General features: G+C 47.2%; 1 protein-coding gene and 1 long non-coding RNA gene across 2 annotated transcripts; both read right to left on the minus strand.

Moving 5' to 3' along the window:
- Positions 1-37: 37 nt before the first annotated feature.
- G6PD (glucose-6-phosphate dehydrogenase) lies at positions 38-24,528 on the minus strand. The gene is made up of 13 exons (XM_079958736.1): positions 24,439-24,528; positions 23,420-23,565; positions 10,516-10,553; positions 10,322-10,430; positions 9,869-10,086; positions 6,693-6,851; positions 6,249-6,374; positions 5,653-5,746; positions 4,966-5,152; positions 4,574-4,809; positions 3,917-3,993; positions 3,359-3,451; positions 38-624 (listed from the first exon to the last, which is right to left on the minus strand). Exons 1-13 carry the CDS (start codon positions 24,497-24,499, stop codon positions 534-536), a joined length of 1,635 nt encoding a protein of 544 aa, XP_079814862.1. The 5' UTR covers positions 24,500-24,528; the 3' UTR covers positions 38-533.
- Positions 7,031-9,852, minus strand: LOC307206051. Its single transcript, XR_013834237.1, has 2 exons — positions 7,738-9,852; positions 7,031-7,700 (listed from the first exon to the last, which is right to left on the minus strand). It is a non-coding gene; the product is annotated as an uncharacterized lncRNA (long non-coding RNA).
- Positions 24,529-24,656: the final 128 nt, after the last annotated feature.

Here is a 24,656-nt window from a genome sequence, read left to right on the forward strand (position 1 = left end):
ACTAAAGCCACTTGAAATAAATGCAAGGACCACGGTCTCCTTGTAATAACTTCCATTTACATACCAGAATCATATATAAAACTGAGAAGCAGTTTGAACAGGAATGTAACAAGTAATGCAGCAAAAGCAGAGCTAGTGCAATTGAAAGAGCAGCTTGTGTAGTTGGAACAGAGGGCAAGGGTTTAAGAAGACCCCCTGCTGCCTCCTGCACCACCACAGACTTCCCCCATAGAAAGGAGCAGAAGTTGAAATGGGACACCTGGCTCAGCTGCAGCCTGCAGTCTAAGAAGGAGCGAAACTAAAGAGCCAGAGCCCACAGTAGAGAAGATGACTAGGCCCACACCTAACCACAGTGGTTGCTGGAGGAGTGCACTGGTGTCCAGGGCCAGCAGGTGGTCCTAGGACAAAAACCACCGTTTTTCAGGTGTAGGCAGCAGGAGTTGGGGCAGAGATCCCTTTGCCCAGCCTGGTCAGCTTGGCTTCTGCAGCGAAGAGCAGCTGTCACCCCTTCATACAAGCTACCCAGTTGGAGGTCACAGCTTGTGAGGATTGACCCAGCGGTAGGTGCCTTCATACTGGAACCCCACCTTCTTCATCAGCTCATCTGCCTCTGTGGGGCCACGGCTAGAAAGGAAAAAGGCTCCCCGTTAGTAATTCTGGTTGCAGCCAATAGTGAAACCATCTTAATGCTTTAGAGTGAAGTATACTCTGTGGATATGAGCTGAATTTGTAATGTAAATTTTTTTCTAAGTTGGTTTTGATGCTGTATGGATGAATGCATAGAAGACTTAACATATACAGTGGTACCTCCGGTTGCGGACAGGATCCATTCCAGTCCGGCCAGATCCTGAGGTTTTCGCAACTGGAGAGACTGCTTCTGTGCAAGCACGTGGGAAAAAACCCCAGAAATATACTTCTGGGTTTGCCACTTACGTATCCCGAGGTTTACGTAACCAGGGGGATACATAAGCAGAGGTACGACTGTATACATGTATTGTCTTGGAAGACACTTTGTGTTTGGTAGTTGTTTTTACAATTTTCAATGCAGTTGGTTTTAAAAAAAGTAATGCTGGATGCAGTTGTTTCCTACTCAAGGCTTTTTACATCTATAGGCCAAATGCAATTGTCTCCATCCCTGAAACAGCATAGCAGCAGCATTGATTATGATCAAAAGCTGATCAGAATCCTGGTTTTTTTTTTTCCATTTTCAGACATTTATGTATTGTATATAAGTACTAAATAGTACCCCCCTTTGCTGATTTCTGGGTATCATACTAACTTAGATTAGCACCCCACATCAACTATAAACATGCACTCAAAACACAGGTAAGTGTAGAAGTGCAGATGGAAGCTCCCTTTCCCAATGTACTAATTAACTGAGCCAGGATGCCTGGAATTCTGCCATTGTCTCTACCATTGGACCAGCTCTCCTCCCAGGCCACTGTGCAGTTCCCACCATCTGGGTATCACTGGGGATCCAAGAAAGTTCACCATACACTACAATAATCACATTGGAGAATATATTTTCCGCTCATTTCTGCTCAATTTGTAGGGTGGACAGTACCACAAGGCCACTCCCAGAGCCCCCACCGCACCCCACTACCCAAAGCCCAGTAAGCAAGGAAAGCCTGTTGGGGGTGCAAAAGCGAGGGGAGAAGAAATAAATGGACAGTAGGGAATGGTGGGGGTTCCCCACTCTTTATTTCTTTATTTATTTATTCCTCCTCCCGTGTAAAGTTGTGGTAGTGTAAGTAAAGTGAATGTAAGTTGCAGGCCCACTGTTTCTATTAACTAAATAAAATTAATTTGGTCAAATCTTAACACTAACTGGATTAATTTTAATCAAGTTCATATATAATAAAAGAGCATATAAAAACACAAGCTCTGAGACGCTTACCACAATTTGAAAAATTTATTCAGCATAATGGGTAGGGGGAGAAAGGATTAGTTTCTAAATAGTACCTTATATTGCTTAATGTAACTTAAAGACCTACGGAACCCCTTAAAAAGATAGGAGAACTATATATTGGCACACAAATTCTTTCCAAGGATTGGAATAAAATATGGGTGTTGTGACCCATATTGTGAGGGGTATCACACTCCTTGCAAATGTCAAAAATGTTTTGTTTTGTGTTACCTGATTGTTGGAGGGGTTGCAATAAACTTGGTACATTTATGTTGGAAATGTAAATTGATGCAAGGTTTTTGGAATTTAATTTTGACAGAAATGATTAATATTACTAACAAAACTATTGTTGTCCAAAAGTAACATTACTGAATATTTTTGATGATACTGATGTAGATACATTGTCAAAAGAATTGGTCTTATATGTTGTTGGCGGCTCGAGTAATAATTGCAACTCAACGAAAAACAGTCCAAAACCTTACACTGGATTCTGTTATCACTCATTCTGGAATGTGGCTATAATGGAGGAAATTATGCATCATTTGAGATTTCAGCAGGGAATAGAACCTCTTTTAATATGATTTTGCCTTCTATACAGTAAAAACATGGTTTTCAAGATGACCCTCGTCACAAACCTGGCAAATCTGGAACTAGATTGATAACACTAATAGTTTTCACTTAGACTCTGTTATCTTAACCCAGAATGTGCAACTGTCCTCATTCTACATATCTATTATATAGTTTTGTTCTCCATGTTTTAATTTTCACATGTTGTTACAATTGTTCTGTCTGTTTTATATACATATAATACAAAGTTTTTTTTAAAACAATTTTTTTACCAAAAAAAGAGAGAAAGCCTGAGGGCCATGGCCAAGCCCATTAAGGAGGAGGGGGCAGGAAAGGGGTTTAGGGGGCCCATATGCAGTGTTCGAAACACCCATTGTTCTAGGCACATTTTGCAACAGGGAATTTCGTTAGCGTGAGCAGTTTCTGAGCTCTGGGCGCAGTACTGTGCCTGAGATTTCAGATTAAAACTGCAGAGTGGAAGGAAAGGAGGACATTTTTCTGCCTCCCCACTTCCAGCTACTATCTGAAGGACTGGAGAGGACACCCTGTGAGGGGGGTGGGCAGGGGAAGGACCAGACCATGCAAAACATGAACACAATATTTTAGCTGCAGTTCATTCATTTTCAGCTTTGAATTCTTGTTATAAATAAAAAAATGTGCCTAGACATTCCGTTGTTGCGCCCATAACCAAGCTTTAAGGTGCCATTTAGCTCCTAGCCTTCATGTCTGAGTTTCTAACACTGCCCTTGTGCACATGTTGACAGCCATCACCAAGATCATCTCCCCTTGAAACCTCAGAGTGATGGGCCAACCATAGAGCCTGCTTTTAAAAGAAATGACTGCCATACGTATTTAAGCTCACCCCACTATCTCTCCCAAACTCACCTGCCGTAGCAATAGGGAATTGGTTTGGTTTTCTCTGCCTCAGTCTTATGGAGCAGCGGAGTGAAAATTCGCCAGGCCTCACGCAGCTCATCACTGTGGGAGGAGGAAAGTGCTGTGTTGGGTTACTGAACTCTGAAGAAGTTATCTACCTTAAACTGCAGTAGTAGTTCAAATATTTTTCAGTCATCATGTCTTGTGCCAGAGGTGGGAAACCTGGTCCAGGGGCCTCATTAGATTTGGCAGGGGTCCTCATTTGGCACATGAGGTCCTCTTACTCAAACCATTTTCACTTGTCCCACATATATAATGTCAGCTTTGAGGCAGATAAAGGCGTAGCTGCAAACAGAGCTCAAAGTGGACTCCTGCTGATTCCTTAGCAAGTCGTGCCTGCAGACAGGAAGTTCCACTTTGCCTGCTTGCAAATGGACAACACAGGGGAAATGCCCATTTGCACCTGTGGATCGAATGCAAACCGTGCCCGCCAGCAGACAAAGCAGGGCTCACCTGGATCCCCCCAATATTTTATTCAAGTTGGTACCCCTGGGTGCCAGCATGTACCTGCGCACAAAATGCATCTGACTCCCACAGAAAACATCCAAGATGAGGCGCTCATAAGCATCTGGGAGCTTCACATCCTGGAGAAAGGAGACAGGAGCAAGAGGTTGAATGTGCTGTGTACCACGATGTACCTCCATTTTTTGAGAGGGTGCCTTCTATTCCTTGTAACTGTCACTGGAAGGAAAGAATTTGAGAAGCAGGCAGGACACCTCCTGAGCAGAACACTGCAATGCTAAGAAGCCTGGGAATCTAAAGCGCTGATCCCATATGTCTGTCTTCAACATAGTGGCTGCCACACAAAGCAATACACTTGCATGTCTGAAAATGTGCCAGCAACAGTCTCACTTTCCAGAAGGCGGAGATGGTGGGTGACAACCGCACCCCTCAAGCCTCCAGACCCTTGTGGTCCCTGACAAGCTGAGCACTTCTACCCCTCCACCGCCACTACTGCTCATCTCCTCCTGCTACCAATCCACACTCTGTCATGCTTCTGCTCAAAAGAAAGAAACAAAAATTCCGCAAGGTCTCCAATAGGTCTGCCATGCACCTTTTTAACAACTGTGGGAAGGAAGCCTCTTTTACAAAATTGTTATTACTCAAGCACAGAATTTGGGAGTTTCCTTAGCCTATAAAGAGAGAAACTCTTGGTAATGGTACCTTGTAGCGGTTGCCATAGGTGAGGTCCAGCTCAGATTCTTCTGGGTTGAAGAACATGCCCGGCTTCTTGGTCATCATCTTGGTATAGACGGCCTCATTGGGCTGAACACGAATCACCAGTTCATTGCGCTTGCACTGGCGCTGGAAGATGTCGCCCGGCACCTCCCGGAATTGCAGTCGCACCTCAGCCTTGCGCTCATTCAGTGCCTTGCCACAGCGCAAGACAAATGGTACTCCTGGGAGAAACAGGTTCAAGAGGGAAAGAGACAGAGACAAGTTGGGACTCTGATCCCTGTTCTCTCCCCCACCAGTAGGCCTGGCACCCCAAATCAAGGATGTCCAGGCGTTGGTCTTTTACCCCTCCCTCTTTCCCTCCCTCCTACTGTACCTACCATCCCACCGTTCGTTGTCCACGTAGAGCACAGCGGCAGCAAAGGTAGGGGTGGTGGAGCCAGCTGGGACTGTGGGGTCATCCAGGTAGCCCTTCTGAGCCTCCCCTTTGCCAGAGGGATCTCCCACATACTGACCAAGCACCACATTCTCAGGCTTCACCTCTGAGATACACTTTAAAACCTTCACCTGGCAGAAAGACATGAACACCGTCTGAGATCCTCACGAACTACCAAAAGTGATCTGAAAAGGGTGCAGGGTGTGTGTGTGACTGTGGGGGCTCAAAGCTAAGAACTCAGTATTAACATAAACCACTTATTTCTTGGCAATTTCAAGATTACAAGTTTCAGAATTAATCTCCTACGTGGAAATGGCAGCTGTTAATGTGCCACAGACATTTCTCCGGTGGGCACTGGAGAAAGTTTATAGTAGGTGTCAAAAGAGAAGTTTATAGTAGGTGTCAAAAGAGAAGTTTATAGTAGGTGTCAAAAACAGCACAACCAAAAGGCCTGCCTAATGTTAATTCTGAAGAAAGTGGACCTTCCCAAGACAAGCAGGCAATTCATTTCCAGTTGGAAGCGAAGGAAGACAGACACAGAAATAACAACTTGCTCAAGGACATTCAGATCAGAAGTGCTGGGTCCAAATTTTAGTTCCCATCCGATACTCAGTCCTAGACATGCTCCTACCTTCTCATCACGCACATCATTGGAGTTGGTAGAGGTTGGTTTCTCCATGGCAACCAGGCAAAGCATCTGGAGCAAATGATTCTGCATTACATCCCTGCAGAGGTGGCAGAAGGAATCAGTATTAGCTACAGGAACAGTACTGAAATCACCAGTCATGCCCCTCTCTCAATCATCACCATCCCTATGCGCTTCCTGCTTCTGTTTCTGGTGGCCTGATGCAGCCTAACTGCGAGGTTTCCTTGTATATCTGCACACAAGCAGCGTCTTGAAAGCAAATGGGGTGACTGGAACTGGGGCCCTGACAGGCATGAGGATCAGCAGAAAAACCCATGTGGCTGTCCCCTGAAGCAGGGCAGTCTGTGCACAATAAATTTGACAGGAGCACAAAAATCATAGAAAGCTGGATTAGGTGGAGAATTTCAAAGCCAAACTATGTTTTATCTGGGCAGATATGGGGTTTCTGCTTCATCTGTCATCTGAGTGAATTACAACTCTGTGGAATTTTAATGCCACATCTGCTGATCACTGTAGTGGTTTGCACACCTCAAACACACCAAGTAAATGATTCCCTCACCCTGTCCCCCCCACTCTCTCACCGGATAATACCAAACTCATCAAAGTAGCCACCCCGTCCCTCAGTGCCAAATGGCTCTTTGAAGGTCAGAATGACACAGGCAATGTTGTCACGGTTCCAGATGGGGCTGAAGATCCGGTTTCCAAATCTGCAAATGAAGGGGGAAATGACCTGAGACTCAGGCTGAGGCTGCAGGGCAGAGATGCCCCAGCTGAGCAGCAGAACAGAAGGGCTCCACCAAACACTACTCCAATGGAGAGCACCCTGCCCCTAATCCACTTGAGAAGGTGCTTTATGGGCACAAATTTGAAGAGACTTTTGAAGCACATGAAGGCATGTGCCTGAAGGCATTTGTCAGAGGACTGAACAAAAAGTGCTTGCTTGAGCCCAGGCAGTTGCTGCCGAGGTCCCATGTATACCCACTACCACAGCCTTTGAATGCTGTCCCCCAAACTCCTTGTTTTACCTGAGCACCATCAGGTTTTGCACCATCTCCTTGCCCAGGTAGTGGTCAATGCGGTAGATCTGGTCTTCACTGAAAAGTGCGGAGATGTGATTCGACAACTTGTCAGAGCTTTCCAAGTCCTTGCCAAAAGGCTTCTCCACAATGACACGGTTCCAGCCCCTGGAGAATTGGGAAGCAGTTTTAAATGTGGGGTGTTACAAGCTGGTGTGGGGGTGTGAATCTAAGTGAGTCCTAGAGCCCTCTCCTCATACTGCACATGCACATACACCCCCTCCTGAAAAGATACGTGAATCAAGCAGATTTTCATAGGTGTGAATTATGTTTCTTTGCAATATGCATTCCATTTTTACAGGCCTTCATGAGGTTCAAGGTGTTTTGCAGAGCTCTGAAATCCTACACCAGGATAACCACAAGTCTTGCCCAGCTCTTCTCCAGTTTCCAAGGTCACCAGTCACAGCTGATGCATTTTCAGCCATACATTTTCAATACATTTCCCCCCACCAGATTATTTCCTCCTGCCAAATGTTTTCATTAGTTTTCAATACAGCAAAATACAGATTCAACCAACATAACTTGTTTAACCAATGGGTAAGGAATGCGCATTTTACAGTACTCCTCCAGTTTATTTAAAAATAAACATTAAAAGCACAGAATCTCCAGATATCACAGCCCATTTCAGTGATGGGTTCAACAGTCCTGCCTTTAGCAGTTCTCCACAGCAGGCCTTCCACCACCAATTCTCAAACTGCCACTTTGAGATGTTTTACAAATTGGTTTTGAGGCACATGCATATCAGCTCCCAGGAGTGGCTTCCTTGTGTGAGCAGTGCACAGAAGCCTACTTCTGGGAAGTATACTGGCCAGTGCTATAAGCTGGGATTTCTGCAGCTCCAAGACATGCCCCTCTGTTTCTTTCCAGAGTGCACTTCTTCCATGTTACACAAGCTGCTCAATGCATGTGAGGGATCTGCATTCACATGGATCAGGTATAAATCAGCTCTGAGCTGCCCTCCATAAGAGAATGAACCACCTGCTCAAGAATGAACTGGTTTAGGGGTTCCAGCTTCAGCTCCAGGGAAGATGACAAATTAACCTGATTGCGCTGACCTCCTTCCTCCCCATTTTAGCAACTTGAAGCCATCCATGAGTAATTAATTACTCCAATAATTAAAAGCATAAGAGCAAAAGAAAACTGCTGATAAGCTACTACTTTGAAGTGAAAGACAGAGCTATAAATCTACCTACAGAGGAAGAGAAACAAGCTTCTAGAATGGCTTCAAAGTCATCTTACTCCTCAAAAGAAGACTGTGAATCTCAATAGGGAATTTTAAAGCAATTAATTATATTTAGAACTCTTGTTATAGATACAGTGTAGAAGGCAGTGAGAACGGATATAGGGCTAATCTTCTAATTAGCTATAAGTCAAGTTTTATGATTGATTATTGCTGTATTAAAAAACTTAACAAAGATATTACATGCATGGAATAATAAAGAAATGAGATAGATGTTTTGTTGAAATATGACATCCTTTTATAAAATACTTTACTGATAACCCTGAAGCATGGCAACTACTGAAATCACAGACTGGACTTTGACAAACTGATCCATCCTGGAGGGGAGAGGAGTGAGACGGGATTTTGCTTTGTAGCCATTTCTCTTCTCCTGTAATTCTTATATAATGGAAATAAATAAAACTATTTTTATTTGTGTTTTTTTAAAAGAAGAAGAATGACCTGGTTCAAAACAAAGGACAGCCTGGAAGTTCTGGCTCTTGCTCAAGAGAGTAAGCGAAGCACCTCAAGAGAAGAAAGAGTCATAGAAGCCAATGGCATCCTTTGGGCAGCGATGCCAATGAATCAGAGGCCGGGGACCAGGACGCTCTGCACTACACTGAATGAAGGGCTGAGGATGGCAGGCTTGCATGTTATCTCCTGCCCTGGATGTACATACTGAGGCCAGGAACGGCTCACACCTTCCATGACAGCAACTCTTGCCTCGTCTTCATCGAAGCTGGACTGACATTTAGGGCTATTTTTACATGCATCACGTGATGGCAAACTTGGAGCTTGCCACTGACTGTGTGCTCAAGAGGGAACAAGCCACAGCCAGTTGCTGTTTCCTGGGGACTACCTGTGCTAGTAAACCAGTGGCAGAGGTAGCAGATTCCGGAAGCACTCTCTTCATCCCACTGCCACCATCTGTGCCATGGAGAAAGATCACTGCTGTGCTCACTCCTTGCTCTTTTAATTACAGTGGTACCTCGGGTTACATGCGCTTCAGGTTACAGACTCCACTAACCCAGAAATAGTACCTCGGGTTAAGAACTTTGCTTCAGGGTGAGAACAGAAATCGCGCGGCAGCAGGAGGAGGCCCCATTAGCTAAAGTGGTGCTTCAGGTTAAGAACAGTTTCAGGTTAAGAACGGACCTCCGGAACGAATTAAGTATGTAACCAGAGGTACCACTATCTGTTCTTGCTATTAGTGTATGTGAGTTTATGCATGCAAAGAAAACGGACAAGAAAGGGTTAATTTAGGTGTGTTTGTCCTGCACCTTCAGCTGCTCCTGAGTGAGTGAGCAAACTTGTGTTAGTGAGTCAGAGAGTGACCAAGCAGAAAATGAAGTAAAAATACCCTTGTGTTTCTAGAAAGTTAGCCCCCACCCTTTGGCTAGAACCTAACGTGCTGGACTGCTGCAGGGAGCAAGTGTTGCTGGAAAGACCTTTTTTTACTTTTGCCATAGGCTGTCTGTTGGGAATTAACAGCATAGTAGGATGACTATGCGCTGCAACTGTATGTAACTGCTAAGCTGAGGAACTGCATTATACCTGTCCATTAAAGAACTGACCCTACTCAAATTGTCCAACGTTTTTCTTTGACACCTCCATTCTGGGTTTTCCATTTGCATAATCTGGTGGCATGTCATTGGGTACTCTGCACATGACCCAACACTTGCTCTCCCGACCTGCCCATCTGCCACCCCATATAACTGGATCAGGAGAGCCAGCAGAAGCCTTTTTCCACATGACTGGAAGGGGCCCCCTGCAGCTCCTCCAGACGGCCACCAAGGGAGGGAGAACTCCAGCCAGACACGGCCTCCTCTGCCTGAGCAAACTTGCCCCAGTGCCCTCCTGCTAGCCCTGCCCCCACCCTGATTCCCTGCCAGGCCCCAAGTCTTACACAGTGCTCATGCAGCTCTCCCGGATGTTGCCAGTGACGTCTGCATAGACACTTGGCGGAAGGGCCAGGTAGAAGAGGCGGTTTGCCTTCTGGCCATTGTGAAGGCTATTCAGGTGAGCATTCAGACCTTGGAAAGAGGCCCGGTCGTCATACTTTCCTGAGACATAGGAGTTGCGGGCAAAGAAGTCGTTTAATTTCTGTTCTTCTTCAGGGGTGGCCTGGAATGATATACAGATCTGTTATGCTGCAAGGAGGAGGGCTGCCTGTACACCCCCAATCTTTACATCCTAAGAATGTTTCAAACTGCCCAAGACAGGAGCCGTTTCCCACCAGCCAGCCAGGCAGAAGAGATCAGCTTATTAGCAATCACTCCTAGCGGCAAATGCAACAAACTTAAGCATGTGAACAAGTCCTGTGGGCTGAGGAGGCAGCAGGTGAGGAGGAAAGTCTCACCTTGAGGTGTGGCTGGCTCTGTTTGCGGATGTCAGCAACAGTGAGTTGGGACCGGGCATAACCCACCACGTAAGTGTCATCAGGAAGCAGCCCATCGCGGTACAGCCACCTGCATGGGAAATCCGAACAGTCCCAATTCAAATGGGCAGCCACATGGCAGAAGGAAGGTAAAGCCTCAGGGGCAGTTAACTTACCAGACGGTTGGATAGATCTTCTTCTTGGCTAGATCACCCTGCAATGATGAAACAGGGGGGGGGGGGAGTCATCATTATCACAGAAAGCATAAGATAAAGAATGTGTGCTGAGGCAAAGGCCGAGGGGTGGCATGTATGGGGCTGGAACTCAAGTGACTCAGAACTGAAAAGTCCCTGTTTAAATCCCTGCTTCCAAAGAGCCAGCCTGCTCTTTTGAGCTGGGCTGAGACAGGGCTCCACAGAGAGAGAGAGAGAGAGAGGAACAGCCTTCCTTCCAAATCCCCATGCACATGACAACTGGTCTAACTGAAGTATATGGTCATGTAAACACACTGATAATCATCACCAATTAATTCCTGCTGGTCTATCTGTGGTCATCAGTCAATAACTGAGGAAAGAAGAGTTAACCAGCCGTAAGATGCAGGTTCTTCCTGCCTTTCCTAAATCACAGGAAGGAGACGACTCCAGTCTTGCACTGCAGTGAGCGCAGGATGCACTGCACCACCACACTGCAATCTCCCATAGTTCCCTGCTCCCAAAGCACTGGCACTGGGGTTGGTAAGGGGAAGGACAAAAGGCAGCCCATCTCTGCCCTCGTATCTTTTCTGAAGACCTGACCATACTTTATAGAACCAGATTTGGAGGACATTCAGGAAGTATAGGAGGTTTGCACCAAAAGCTACAGCTTGGCCTTCCACTGCCAAACCCCTCCCTGACACGGCTGCTCACTCCTTCCTCCAGCCTGAGCTCCTCCCTGTGCCTGGCAGTGCCACGCTGCATGAAGCACCCCTGGCAGTCGCCTTTGTCCTTCCATCACATGGCAGGCAGCAAGCTTTGTTACCATTGGCAGAAAGCCCGGCTGCAAACCTGCCTAGTCATGCAGCATTAGCCCAACGGGTGCCCACGCCTGTGGGCTTTTGGTCCAGCCCCTCATGTTTGAGTCAGCAGCCGATCAGCTATCTGGTTGCTAAGCAGCAGAACACCCTGTGTGCCACCTCAAAGACTAACACCTTTAGGCAGGGCAAGTCCTTCAAAAGAGGCCCCATGGACACAGTACACATGTTCCACAGAGCCTCTTTCAAAAGACTCACCCTGTACATCCAGTCAGGTCAGACGTGTCCAATGAAGGGAATTGTAGTCCACCAAAGGCTACGCCAGAGTAAATCTGTCAGTCTTTAAGGGGCCACAAGAGAAATTTGGTTTTTTTTTTCTGCTAGCAGAGACTAACACTTGCTCACATTCATCCACTATGAATCTTGCACCTCCTCCCCTCCCTCTTTTGCTAGGAGGAGGCGGCAATTCTGTTTTCCAGGTCAGAAAATAGTGAAAAGTTCTGTGACATATCCCAGCAACCCCCCCCCCCAAAAAAAAACAACACAAAATCCCCTGGAACAATCCAAAATGCAACTCAGATTACTAGGATCATAATGTTTCCGGGAAAGAGAAAGGCATAAAACCTGGTGTTGAGCGTAAGAGGCTATGCCCTGCACGTGGTCCAAGGAGGAAACATCTGGCTCCTCCTCCAATCTGCCCAGGAGGTTCTCTGAGCCACTGTTGAGGCTGTGAAGATTTACAGCATTCTTGGTGGTGGCCTTTAAAGATCAAATTTTAAAAACTGGGTGGTATACAACTAAGTTTTACTCAGAGTTGATCTATTAAAATTAATGACCCTAACATAGTCAAATTTATTACTTTCAATGGGCCTACTCTGAGTAAAACTTACCTGACTTCACTCTTTCTACTCAGGAAGGCTTTTGTCCTGCAAGATGGTTCGAATTTCTGCTGCTGTACTGTTTGATTTTGCTGGTAGCTAACATAAATGCTGGGACGAGGGTGGCGCTGTGGGTTAAACCACAGAGCTTAGGACCTGCCGATCAGAAGGTTGGCAGTTCGAATCCCAGCGACGGGGTGAGCTCCCATTGCTTGGTCCCTGCTCCTGCCAACCTAGCAGTTCGAAAGCACCTCAAAGTGCAGGTAGATAAATAGGTACCGCTCCAGTGGGAAGGTAAACAGCGTTTCCGTGCGCTGCTCTGGTTCACCAGAAGTGGCTTACTCCTGCTGGCCACATGACCTGGAAGCTGTACACCGGCTCCCTCGGCCAATAAAGCGAGATGAGCGCCGCAACCCCAAAGTCGGCCATGACTGGACCTAATGGTCAGGGGTCCTTTTACCTTTAACATAAATGCCAAGCATTTTTTTTTAAAAAAACCTGCTAATGTTTTATTAATGCTTTTATTGATTTTCTTTTTATGTGAAACAAAGGTTGTTTTCTGCTGCTCCAGAGAAGCGGACATGGTTCCAAACTACAAGAAAAAAGATTCCACCTAAACATTAGGAAGAACTTCCTGACAGTAAGAGCTGTCTGACAGTGGAATTTGCTGCCAAGGAGTGTGGTGGAGTCTCCTTCTTTGGAGGTCTTTAAGCAGAGGCTTGACAACCATATGTCAGGAGTGCTCTGATGGTGTTTCCTGCTTGGCAGGGGGTTGGACTCGATGGCCCTTGTGGTCTCTTCCAACTCTATGATACTATGATTCTATGAAATGCTTTGAGAGATTTGTATTAGCCTGATAAGCATTAGGAATAAATATATAACTAATAAAAACAATTAAATAGGTCTGTTGCCCATTATGTGCCTTCCTAAGAGATTTTCAAGAGTTCTCTAGAGATTGATTTTTATAAATCCAGGTGCCTTCTGACCCAGAAACTCCCCTCCTAAACCCAGGTGTCCTTATTCAGAGGTGAGGGGAATGCTGAAATGTTGTTTCAACAAGTTGCATGGCAGGGCAGCCGCACCCCCAAACTCTTTTTGCTCTATTGTGTGCACAACGTTTTAATCTCTCACTGTACAGGAGTGCAAGCCCGCCCTAATCTTTCAGCAGGAGGCCTATGGCTTTCTTCTGCCCTGAGAAGAGATTTGCCTGTTGCAAAACACAAAACCTTTGTGAGGAGCCCTGGGGCGGCTCCCTGGACATGCTGGGCATGTCAGCAAAGGTCTGGGCGCCCAGCCCTGCCTCCAGGCATCATACCAGCATTCCTGGCTCCTCTGTTCTTCAGCTCAATAAGCACGAGCAGAAGTATGTGAGAAAAGAAAGGTTCCTCAATGAAATTGCCAGGTGGCACAGAATAAGGCACATCTCTGCCCAACCCAAAAGGTTTTCCAGTCCCAGAGGCGGGGTAAGCATCCTTTGTGTCCCCCAGTCCTCATTTAACATTTTAATGCATTTATTTTCAAGTATTTCTATATACTGCTTTTCATCAGAAAAGATTGCAAAGCAGCTTACAAAGTTCTGGCTGTAGAAAGCTCTGCGGCACTGGGCAACGTCTGCCATACCACCAGGTTTAGAATAAAGAAATGGATGACCTTGTGCCCGCTTGCTTACTTAGTCCGAGGGCACCTCAGCTCCTGGCAACCAGCACCCCCTGGCCAACCCCAGAGGCACCATTTGCCTGAAGAACTTGTAGCCAGGGCTGCTGCAACAAAGAGACGCGGTCTTCAAAATTCACCATTCACTAGGCACGTTCCACACCTGCTCAGACGTGAGCAAACCAAGATTTCTGACTGCTTGCTTTGTACCTGAGCTAGTCTGTGAGAAGTGGAGAAACTTCTCTCAGTTTTCCTGGCCTGAGCCCTGCAGAGCTTGCATCAGAAAGACTGGCTGGGCTGCTTGGGCATTGGGTGACAAGCAGAGGAGGTGGATGTGAAACTCTGAGGGAGCCACCTCCCCGCCCACCCACCAGAGTTGCCTGGTGGGAGCAAAGAGGAGCTGTGTGCTTATGATTATTAGGGCAGGCAAAAGGGAACCCGTGATGGCAAAGGGAACCGCTGTGGCTCCCCACAGTGGTGGAGGGTGCGCTGTGGTTCTCCACAGCAGCAGAGGGCTTTGCCATGCCTCCCTGCAGCGGCAGAGGGTGTGCCACGCTTCCCCGCAGCAGCCAGACTAATTGCATATTAGTTTGTGCTTTTTGGAAAAAAAGAAAGCGCTGCTGCATTAGAGATGGCAATTGGCCATTCTTTTTTTGAGCCTGTAACCCAGGTTCCAGGAGTATTTTGGCTCCTAGTTTTTATACCTCAGTTTGTAACCCTGTGGACATGAGAGGGCATCAGAGGTGGGAGGGCCAGAGGCCGGTGCTGCCACCATTCAAGTCTCCCCTGGGTGCCATGGTGCACTGGTTGGAAACCACTTAAGTAGGTTAGCAGTGCTTAGCAGTAACAGATTGCCCCATCAATAGTACAATACAGACTCCTCTCCCCCCTCCCCCGCCCTGGATCCCCAAACATCTATCCCCAGACCTTTCTTGAGCCACAAGGCATTCCAGATTCACATGGCTTCTTTTCGTTTTGGCCACAAAGTACAATGCCCCACCGCTGCTGCTGCTGCTGCTGCTACAAGTGCCAGTGACCTACAGAAGCCCTCGCTTTCCCTGCATCCACCCAGGGCTAGAAGCTCCTTATCTAATGCAAACACTACTAAGTCAACTACCTGCTGTGACCTGGGCCAAAAAGGTGTGAAACATCCAGGACACATGAGGTTTGCAACTGGATGGAGTGTGGGCACACAACTTTCTTTCTATGTGTACTTGTTGCCTACACAGGTCAGGTGATCTTTTTATTGCCTTTGCTAAGAACCTCCTGAGCTGGTGCCAGGAGCTTAGCCTGCAAGTCTTCCTGCCTCTCCCTTTTAAGCTAGCTACTAGGGCTGCAAGCTCTAATCAGCTTAATTTCTACTTAAGAGGTGGAGCCGATTCTAATGTGCAGCTCTGCAAATTGAATGCACACTTGCTTATTTCATTATTTATTTGCTATCTGGTTCTCATTTCTTACCAGTGTTGAGAATACAGTGGTACCTCGGGTTAAGAACTTAATTCGTTCTGCTGCTGCCATGCTGACGGAGCACAATTTCTGTTCTCATCCTGAAGCAAAGTTCTTAACCCGAGGTACTATTTCTGGGTTAGCGGAGTCTGTAACCTGAAGCGTATGTAACCCGAGGTACCACTGTACCCTGATATTCTGCCATCAGCTTTGGCTGGTGGCCCAGATGCATACCTTTCTGGACAGGGATAGCCTGGGTTCTGTTGTCTATGCTCTGGTAAACTCTAGGTTAGATTACTGCAATTTGTTATACATGGGGCTGCCTCAGAAGACAGTTCGGAAACTTCTGCTGGTGCGGAATTAAGTGTCCAGTTTGCTCACTGGGGCAAGGCAGTTCAAGCATATCACACCAATCCTGGCCCAAATGCACTGGCTGCCCATTAGTTTCTGGGCCTATTTCAAAGTGCTGCTTTTGACCTTTAAAAGCCCTTCAACAGCTCAGGACCACAATACCTCAAGAACTGCCTCTCCCCCTATGAACTGACCCAGACCCAGCAATCGTCAATTGAGGCCCTTCTCTGTGTGGCTCCTCCATGAAAAGTCTGGAGGGTGGCAACATGAGAACAGGCCTTTTCTGCGGTGGCTCCCCACTTGTGGGGTGCTCTCCCTAAGGAGGCCCACCTGGCGCCTTTGTCACATATCTTTAGGCACAAGGCGAAAACATTCCTCTTCTCCCAGACCTGTGGCTAATCTATGGCCTCTTAAATGTTTTTTGGGGGAGGGGGATTATTGGCTTTTTGTTTAGTTATTATGTAGTGTGTTCTGTATTTTATGTTGTAAACAGTCCTGTGATTGCCTCATGAAGGGCAGTATAAAAATTAAATAAAGAAATAATACAAGAAATCAACAGAGAAGGATTTCTCCCTCTAACAATGTGTCTTAGTTTTGGATGATTAGATTGTAGGTGCCTGTCTCATACAGCGATATTTCTTAACAGACAGTTATGTTATGCTTTAGGTAATATGCAAATTTAATTATTATTTAATTGACTAAACAAAGAGACACTTGATCAACTAAAATTTTGTTAAAGGTGCTAACAGGCTTAGTGGTTACAAGTTACAGACATCAAATCTGCAATTCTCATCTAATTCTGTTTCCAGGCCTCAGCTTTCTCACCTGAAGCACTTATAAAATCTTGTTCACCATTCTTTCCCTGTCCTTAACCTTAAAAGCAAAGGGCAGCTACCGTTTGACCCCCCCCCCCCGTGTTGCCGGACTGCAATACTCATTTCTTTGGCTTCCAGCGGTGCTGACAGAGACTAGTGGGAGTTGGGGACCCAGAGCTAGAAGCTCCAGGTGAGTCACCTCTGCTTTAAAGTCTAGAGAGGGAAAGAATAAGCGCTAATCTTGGTGAGTATTTAGACAAGCTACTTACTGTAGAGGTTGTGTATGGTGTGGAACCCTCACTTTTGTGCCACAAAGCCTGATCCTGTCACAGGGATTTAGAACTGGCTTGGTATTCCAACCAACACAGAGTATATACACCAATACACTTTGGCTGCAATCCTAACTACACTTTCCACAGAGCAACCCCCATTTAATTCAACAGGTTTTGCTTTTGAATAGACACAGGAAGTGTAAGCTACCAGAACACAGCAACTCCAGTGAGGAAAGGTAGTAACAAGCAATACTTCCTTGTACATTTTATTCTTCCCTGCAGTTCAGGGCTTCTGCTCTGCATTGGCAGGTCCAGTTCAAGCCCTGGCATCTCCAGGCAAGGCTGGCAGAGGCCCCCACCTTCAACCCTGCAGAGTTGCTGCGAGTTAGTGTAGAGATAGACAAGGATGAGTCAGAAGGAACCAATGATGTGATTCAGTACAGGGCAGCCTCCTATTTGCCCGGTAATGTCCCTCGTTTAATTGCATGGGCACTGCCTTGCACAATGGCCTCAAAGATCTCAGTCATTCACAGTTCTTCTTGAGGTGATATATACCTAAAGTACACCACTTCACGAGGCAAGGTGAAGCAGCAACCCTGCGGGTGCCCCCACCCACGCCCCCTGCCACCTCCGCTACTGCCATTGGTGCTGAGTTCCAGTGAGATCCTATGAGATCACTGTTATCTTTCATTTCTACAGCACTTTGTGTTTTTAAGGGGGGGGGATATCCAAGTGGTTTACAACCTCCATTAAAGCATCAAATAAAACAATCCAGAATAAAACATCACTGAAGAAAGTCTGGAACACCTTAAAAGCACCACAATTAACGGAAAACTAAAATATTATTGTAAGATTTCAAAACAAAACATTACTAAAGGAAGTCAAATACGAAGTGCACATTTAAAACAGCATAATTATCAAGAGAATAAAATAGTATAATAAGCATAGAACATATCTGCTGCTGTCGCTGCCCATCTTGTCAGCTGTGGAAGCTCAGGCTGGATGTCCTGGGTCTGCTCTAAGAGGCAGCCAAGATGGTCTCTGGCCTCTTCAGAAGCCTCCGCTTTTGTGGCGAAGTCAGTCTGGGCCACATGGGAAAAGGCCTGCAAGGCAGAGGGCAGGTCTTCCCAGACTCACAGCCAAGGCGGTCTGGCTGAAATCTCACAAGCCCTTGTCAGAACCCATGGTCATCACCACTGCGCAACCGAGATAAGGCATGCTGCAGCAGGAGGAGCATGGTGGGCAGCACATCCCGCTTTGACTCAAGTAGCGCTTCAGATGGCAGAACACCAGGAAGAACTGAGCTCCACAAACCTGCATTTAGAAAACGATGTCATAGTCTTGTCTTCTCCCGGAAGCACTAATTTTCTCTACGTAGGGACTGTATGTGAGCACGTGTGTACAGTTTTTGTAGTATATGCACCCCTCTCAACCAGCTATATGTTTACTACCTCACTGGGAACTAAGGCAAAATCTTTGCTATGAATGGCAGCAGCAGGACAAGAGCCCTTAAAAACATGACGTGCTTTATCACACTGTCATTTTCTGTGACTAAGATTCTGAGCGGCAGTTGCTGTTTAGATCATAGAATCATAGAGTTGGAAGAGATCACAAGGGCCATCGAGTCCAACCCCCTGCCAAGCAGGAAACACCATCAGAGCACTCCTGACATATGGTTGTCAAGCCTCTGCTTAAAGACCTCCAAAGAGGGAGACTCCACCACACTCCTTGGCAGCAAATTCCACTGTCAAACAGCTCTTACCGTCGGGAAGTTCTTCCTAATGTTTAGGTGGAATCTTCTTTCTTGTAGTTTGGATCCATTGCTCCGTGTCCGCTTCTCTGGAGCAGCAGAAAACAACCTTTCTCCCTCCTCTATGTGACATCCTTTTATATATTTGAACATGGCTATCATATCACCCCTTAACCTCCTCTTCTCCAGGCTAAACATGCCCAGCTCCCTTAGCCGTTCTTCATAAGGCATCGTTCCCAGGCCTTTGACCATTTTGGTTGCCCTCCTCTGGACACGTTCCAGTTTGTCAGTGTCCTTCTTGAACTGTGGTGCCCAGAACTGGACACAGTACTCCAGGTGAGGTCTGACCAGAGCAGAATACAGTGGCACTATTACTTCCCTTGATCTAGATGCTATACTCCTATTGATGCAGCCCAGAATTGCATTGGCTTTTTTAGCTGCCGCGTCACACTGTTGGCTCATGTCAAGTTTGTGGTCAACCAAGACTCCTAGATCCTTTTCACATGTACTGCTCTCAAGCCAGGTGTCCCCCATCTTGTATTTGTGCCTCTCATTTTTTTTGCCCAAGTGCAATACTTTACATTTCTCCCTGTTAAAATTCATCTTGTTTGTTTTGGCCCAGTTCTCTAATCTGTCAAGGTCGTTTTGAAGTGTGATCCTGCCCTCTGGGGTGTTAGCCACCCCTCCCAGTTTGGTGTCATCTGCAAATTTGATCAGGATGCCCTTGAGTCCATCATCCAAGTTGTTGATAAAGATGTTGAATAAGACTGGGCCCAAGACAGAACCCTGTGGCACCCCACTAGTCACTCTTCTCCAGGATGAAGAGGAACCATTGATGAGCACCCTTTGGGTTTGGTCAGTCAGCCAGTTACAAATCCACTGAGTGGTAGCATAGATGCAATTCTAATCTCCCAATCCTGCTAGTCTTTACAAATTAGTAGTGACCAAAAGGCAAGGCCTCATTTTTCCAAAACACCTGTTGTTTGTTGGCGATCATTCCTTTGAATCAGCTAACTAGTTGCCCGCAATAGCCTTAACACCACTGAGGGAAAGCTGGCATCTGGAACTACCCTAACTAACACTCAGGTGCATCCAGATGGTTCAGTCTTGGGGAGTAAGTGTGCCAAATATGTGCTTTCAGACCAAACACCGGCTTGCTGCTCAGCCACATGCCTGACAGGAACAGGCTAGACTGGCCACGTTGTGTCTACGATCCACAAGGCTAACAACAGAGGTGTCCTGGTAGAAACCGTTTCTGTTTTTCCCAAGAACGCTGTCTGTCCTTTCAATTATATATTATGGCTCCAAACTGGTAGCGTTTTCATTCACTGAGAATAAGCAACCAAGGAAGACTGGTACCTCCCCACCTACCAGAAGGCTCACTTCCCTCTTTTACCTACGGAGAGCACCACACCTTGTTCCCCAGTGACTCAGCAAAAGCTGGAGCTTCTCTTTTTGCTAACGTTGTGCTCCCTACGCCTTGAGCACTCAGAAGGCTCCTTCTCTCTCCTGTGTGATGAACTGCAACTGTGCAGAAGGCAGCCCAAGTGGTCTTAGGCCAACCCACTCCAGAATGGAAAACAGGAAAGAGACACAAAGAACAGAGATCCAAGAAAAAAGCAGAAGGAAATCATTTTGGCAGCACCATGCAATTCACCAAAGTACAGGCATGATTTGCATTTATGGCAGAAGGCTCCAAAATGCCATGAATGTGCCTGAGGCCAGAAAAAGCACAGGCACCTTTATTTTAAACAGAGGAAGAAATATAAAAGAGATACAGTCATACCTCGGGTTAAAGTAGCTTCAGGTTGAGCGTTTTCAGGTTGTGTTCCGCGGCGACCCAGAAGTAATGGAACGGGTTACTTCCGGGTTTCGCCGCTTGTGCATGTGCAGACGCTCAAAACGACGTCACGCGCATGCGCAGATGTGGGTTGCATTCTGCTCAGGATGCTAACAGGGCTCCGGAACGGATCCCATTCGCATCCAGAGGTACCACAGAGGTATTGCCACAGAGGTACCACTGTACCACTGTGGGTCTTACGACGGCATCTTTTATCCTCCAACCATTCCCATTTAGCATCACTCCCTCTATCTTTGGACAGCCCTCTTCATTAAACAGTTATAATGTAAATGCCCTTAAACATGGGCAGAGTGCATTTCCTGCTGCTGCGCTGCTGAGGAAATGCAGCCTATTCCAATGGAACTGAAGACTGGGGCTTCATTCCAGGGTAGACAGAGGGCTCCTTTAAACCTCTGTGCCTCTCTTTGTAAATTGAAAGGGTCCACATCTCCCTTGCCACTATTCCCAGAACAAAAAAGACCTTTAACAGCAACTAACAGGTATAGCTTATGTTGGTATTCCTGAAACACTGTTGACAATACCCTTATGACAGCACCCCATTATCTTGCTGCACCCACTCATTTTCTTATTTATTTATTTATTTATTTATTTCAATACCACTTTATATTTTTAAGAAAAAAATCAAAGTGGTTTACAGTATCTTGTGTGTGTGTCATCTTGAACATGAAAGGAAACAAAGATACAAGGTAGGATATGACTCAGGAGTAACAACGTAAGAACCATCTGCGGAATCAGGCCAATGGCCTGTGCAGTCCAGCCTCCTCTTCCCTTGGGGCGGCCAGATGACTGTGGGAACCCGCAAGCAGGATCCTGCGCCTTCCAGAAGCCGGCATTCGGAAGCTCATTGCCATCAATAGCCTAATTGGTCTAATCTTCTTTCCAAGCCATCTAAGCTGGTGGCTATCACTGCCTCTTATGGGAGTCAAAGTTAAAGTGAAACTATGAAAAGAAGCACTTAATTTTTTTCTGTCCTGGATCTTCCAACATTCAGCTTCGCTGGACGTCCCCAAGTCTAGTGTTATGAGAGAAGGAGAAAAACTTTTCTCCTTTTCCCCTTTCTCCAGGCTACACATAATTTTATGAACTACTTACTTCCCTTTTGTCTAAACTAAGAAGCCCCAAATGTTGTAACCTTTCCTCAGAGAGGAGTTGCTCCAGCCCTTTGATCATTTTGATTGCTCTTTTCTGAACCTTTTCCAGCTCCACTATATCCCTTTCTTGCTGAAGCAACCAGAACAATACACAGTATTTCAAATGTGGTCACACAACAAAGTAAATTTACAGGGATTAAGTTTTGTGAGTGTAGGAGGTTTGATACTCACTGAAATTGCTCCCCAGCAAAACAATCCCTTGCATAGGCAGGGAATATTTTGCAATTATAGCAAGGGGACAGAATGGTGAGGAGCCAAACCACTTTCCAAGCACTGGATTACCAACACATTGTTAAATCCATGCAATGCCAGGATTAGCCACCTACCCCTTCAAGCATGCTCACAAACTCCAGAAGGGATTCTGATTACACACCACGCGGTAATTGCTGTGCAGAGTTATACAACAGCTTCCCAGCGCAAGGAGGCACTTATACAAGGGGCAGGAAGAGAAGCCAGTGGCTGCTTCAGGGCAGCGTGACTGAAGCACCTGTTTTTGGTATTTGGGCCACACCAGCATCCTGTCACCAGGCACAAACCTTGTGTGGCTGTGAGTCACAGCTCTGGAAGGGAAGATGCTGTTGTTGTTGTTTAGTCGTTTAGTCGTGTCCGACTCAGGGAAGATGCTAGACTGGGTCAAAAGGGGATGGGGGAGCAGAGCAAAGTGGGATCACAGCAGAGCTACTGCTGTGATGGGAAACAGCTGGTGGCTCAGTGGTGGAGTAATGAGAAATGCAAGAGATGACCCTCTGGAGTTCCAGGCTGATCCAACAGACTAAGGAAACGTGAATGCTCCTAACACAATCCAGTTCCCTTTTCAACAGAAAGCTTCTACTGAGGCATAGTAACACACGGCATGGGATATGGGATTCCCACCCACTGAAAAAAATCATCTGTGTCAAATTCTGCCCCGATAATATGTGGGTTCAATTAATGAAATGATTTTAGAATGTTGTATCATTTTACTGTTGTTAGCCGCTCTGAGCCCAGCTTCAGCTGGGGAGGGCAGGATATAAATAAAATGATTATTATTATTATTAATTATTATTATTATTACCGATGTAATTGGGTGGTGCCAGCAAGAAAATGTGCAACATTATGATGTCAGAACAGAAGATATTTTTAGGTCACACAAAATTTCTCCCCAACCTGAAAGTTTTGAGGAAGAAAAAAGAAGAAGAGGGGATGAAGAAACAGATGCCTGTGTGTATTGTGACATAAACACTTGCATCCTGCTTTTAAACACTAGTTAGAATAAAAGTTAAGTTACATTCTGTGGCAACTTTTTCTCAGCGCTGGAGTACCCTCCATCCCTCTTGGTTTTACTGGTCTACTGATTTATTTCTATTGTTTTAACCTCAAAGTTCTATTGAGCTACCTCAGCCTCCTTTAGAAGGAAGGTGAGATACAAATTTAATGAATGAATGAATGAATGAATAGCTTAGAGTGCTATAAACGAAAAAGCCTCTCAAATACAATTATAACAATACATTATTTCTTTATCATTATGTTCCTCCAAGAAGCGCAAGGTGGTCACATTGCTCCCCCCTCCCCTTATGAAGACCAGTCACAGGACAGATTTGGGAAACCCACCCCCATGCCCTGGGCATATGGCCAATGGAATGGAGGGCCACCACCACTCACCTGTTCCATACCTGTGTGTACCTTTGCCATTTCCCATGCCCATTGCACAGCCATATAGCCATCTAGATTCTCCCTCCCTGGAGATCAGGCCGGCCACGCTGGAAATTTTTGTCCCAGTTTTGGTTTTATTTATTTCATAAAATTTATATACTGCTAGATGACAAGAAAAGATCTCAAAATATAAAGATCCTAAAATAGAACGATGCCTACAGTATATATCAGGTCCGCAGTGGTCCAAAGGAAAAAAACTCACCGAAGCCCCCAAGATGATGAAGATGTGGGTGTCTGACTTTTGGAAGTCATTCCCTTTGCACAGCTCTTCACGAAGCATCCCACAGATGTCTGTCCGAGACAGCTTCTCCAGTGGCTGATGATGGCTCATGGTGGCAGCCTTGTCTCCTGAGGAGAAAAGGTGTCTGTCAAAGGCGACTCCTCCCACCTTCTTCCTGACCCGCTCCCCTCCGGCAGGTGTTGCTCAGGTGAGCAGTTCCTCCACCTCTCGCCTGCCTGCCTGCTGGATGACTTGCCAAAGCACGAGTCTCAGCTTGAGCCGAGCAGGGCTGCTTGGCGGGGGTGGCTCTGGGGCATTGCAAGCATTCTTGTCTGCAAATACAAACGCGGACAACTTCCTTCCTGAATATCAGCTTGGCTTCTCTCCTGCTACTCAGCTCCAAGACAGTGGTGGAGCGGGGGGGGGGTGCAGGGGGGGCCGGCCGCACCGGGCGCAACATCTGGGGGTTAGCGTTAGGGGTAGGGTTAGGGGGCGCAAATCCACGGGTTAGGGGGCGCAAATTACTTGCCTTGCCCCGGGTGCTGACAACCCGCGCTACGCCACTGGTCCAAGACGATGAGCTGAAGACCAGAGGAGGGCGGGAGAGAAAAAGACGCGGGGCCAAAGGGAAGAAGAAGACCCACCAAGGTCTGCCAGGAAAAGACGCGCGTCGCATCTCCCGGCCCGCCAGCGCCTCGAACCCGGGAATGAGAGGCCGAGCACATTCACACGGGCGGGGACGAGGCTGGCGGCTGGACTGCGCGCCCTGCTTCCCCGAGAAAGCGGGCCGGGGCGGCGAAGCGGCTGCCAGAGCGAGGCTGCCCGGGGAGCCGCGCCGCGGCCGGGCGGGCGGGCGGGCGGGAGTCCCCTCGGGCGGGAGTCGGGGGCTGCCCGCCCGCCCGCCCGCCCGCCCGCCCGCCCTCGCCTCGCTCCTCCGCGCCCCGCGGCCTCCGCCCGGGATGCTGCCGCCGCCGCCCGGCCCCCGGCGCCCCCGCTCCTACCTGCTGGCAGTGCCGGCGAAACCCCGAGGCGCTCCTCGCTCACGCTGGCGCGGCTGCCCATGGCCCGGCCCGGCCCGCCCTCGCCCCGCCCGGCCCGCCAGCGCCGCCCCCTCGCTGGCCAGAAGGGGGAAAGCCGAGACGCGACAGCCTCGACCTGGGCGGAGCAGATCAGGATTGATTTGTATTGATTTAGGGGAGCAGCTGCCCTCGCGCCCATG

Source organism: Podarcis cretensis (genome assembly GCF_951804945.1).
Source record: "Podarcis cretensis genome assembly, chromosome: 17".
In the NCBI taxonomy this organism is placed as follows: domain Eukaryota; kingdom Metazoa; phylum Chordata; class Lepidosauria; order Squamata; family Lacertidae; genus Podarcis; species Podarcis cretensis.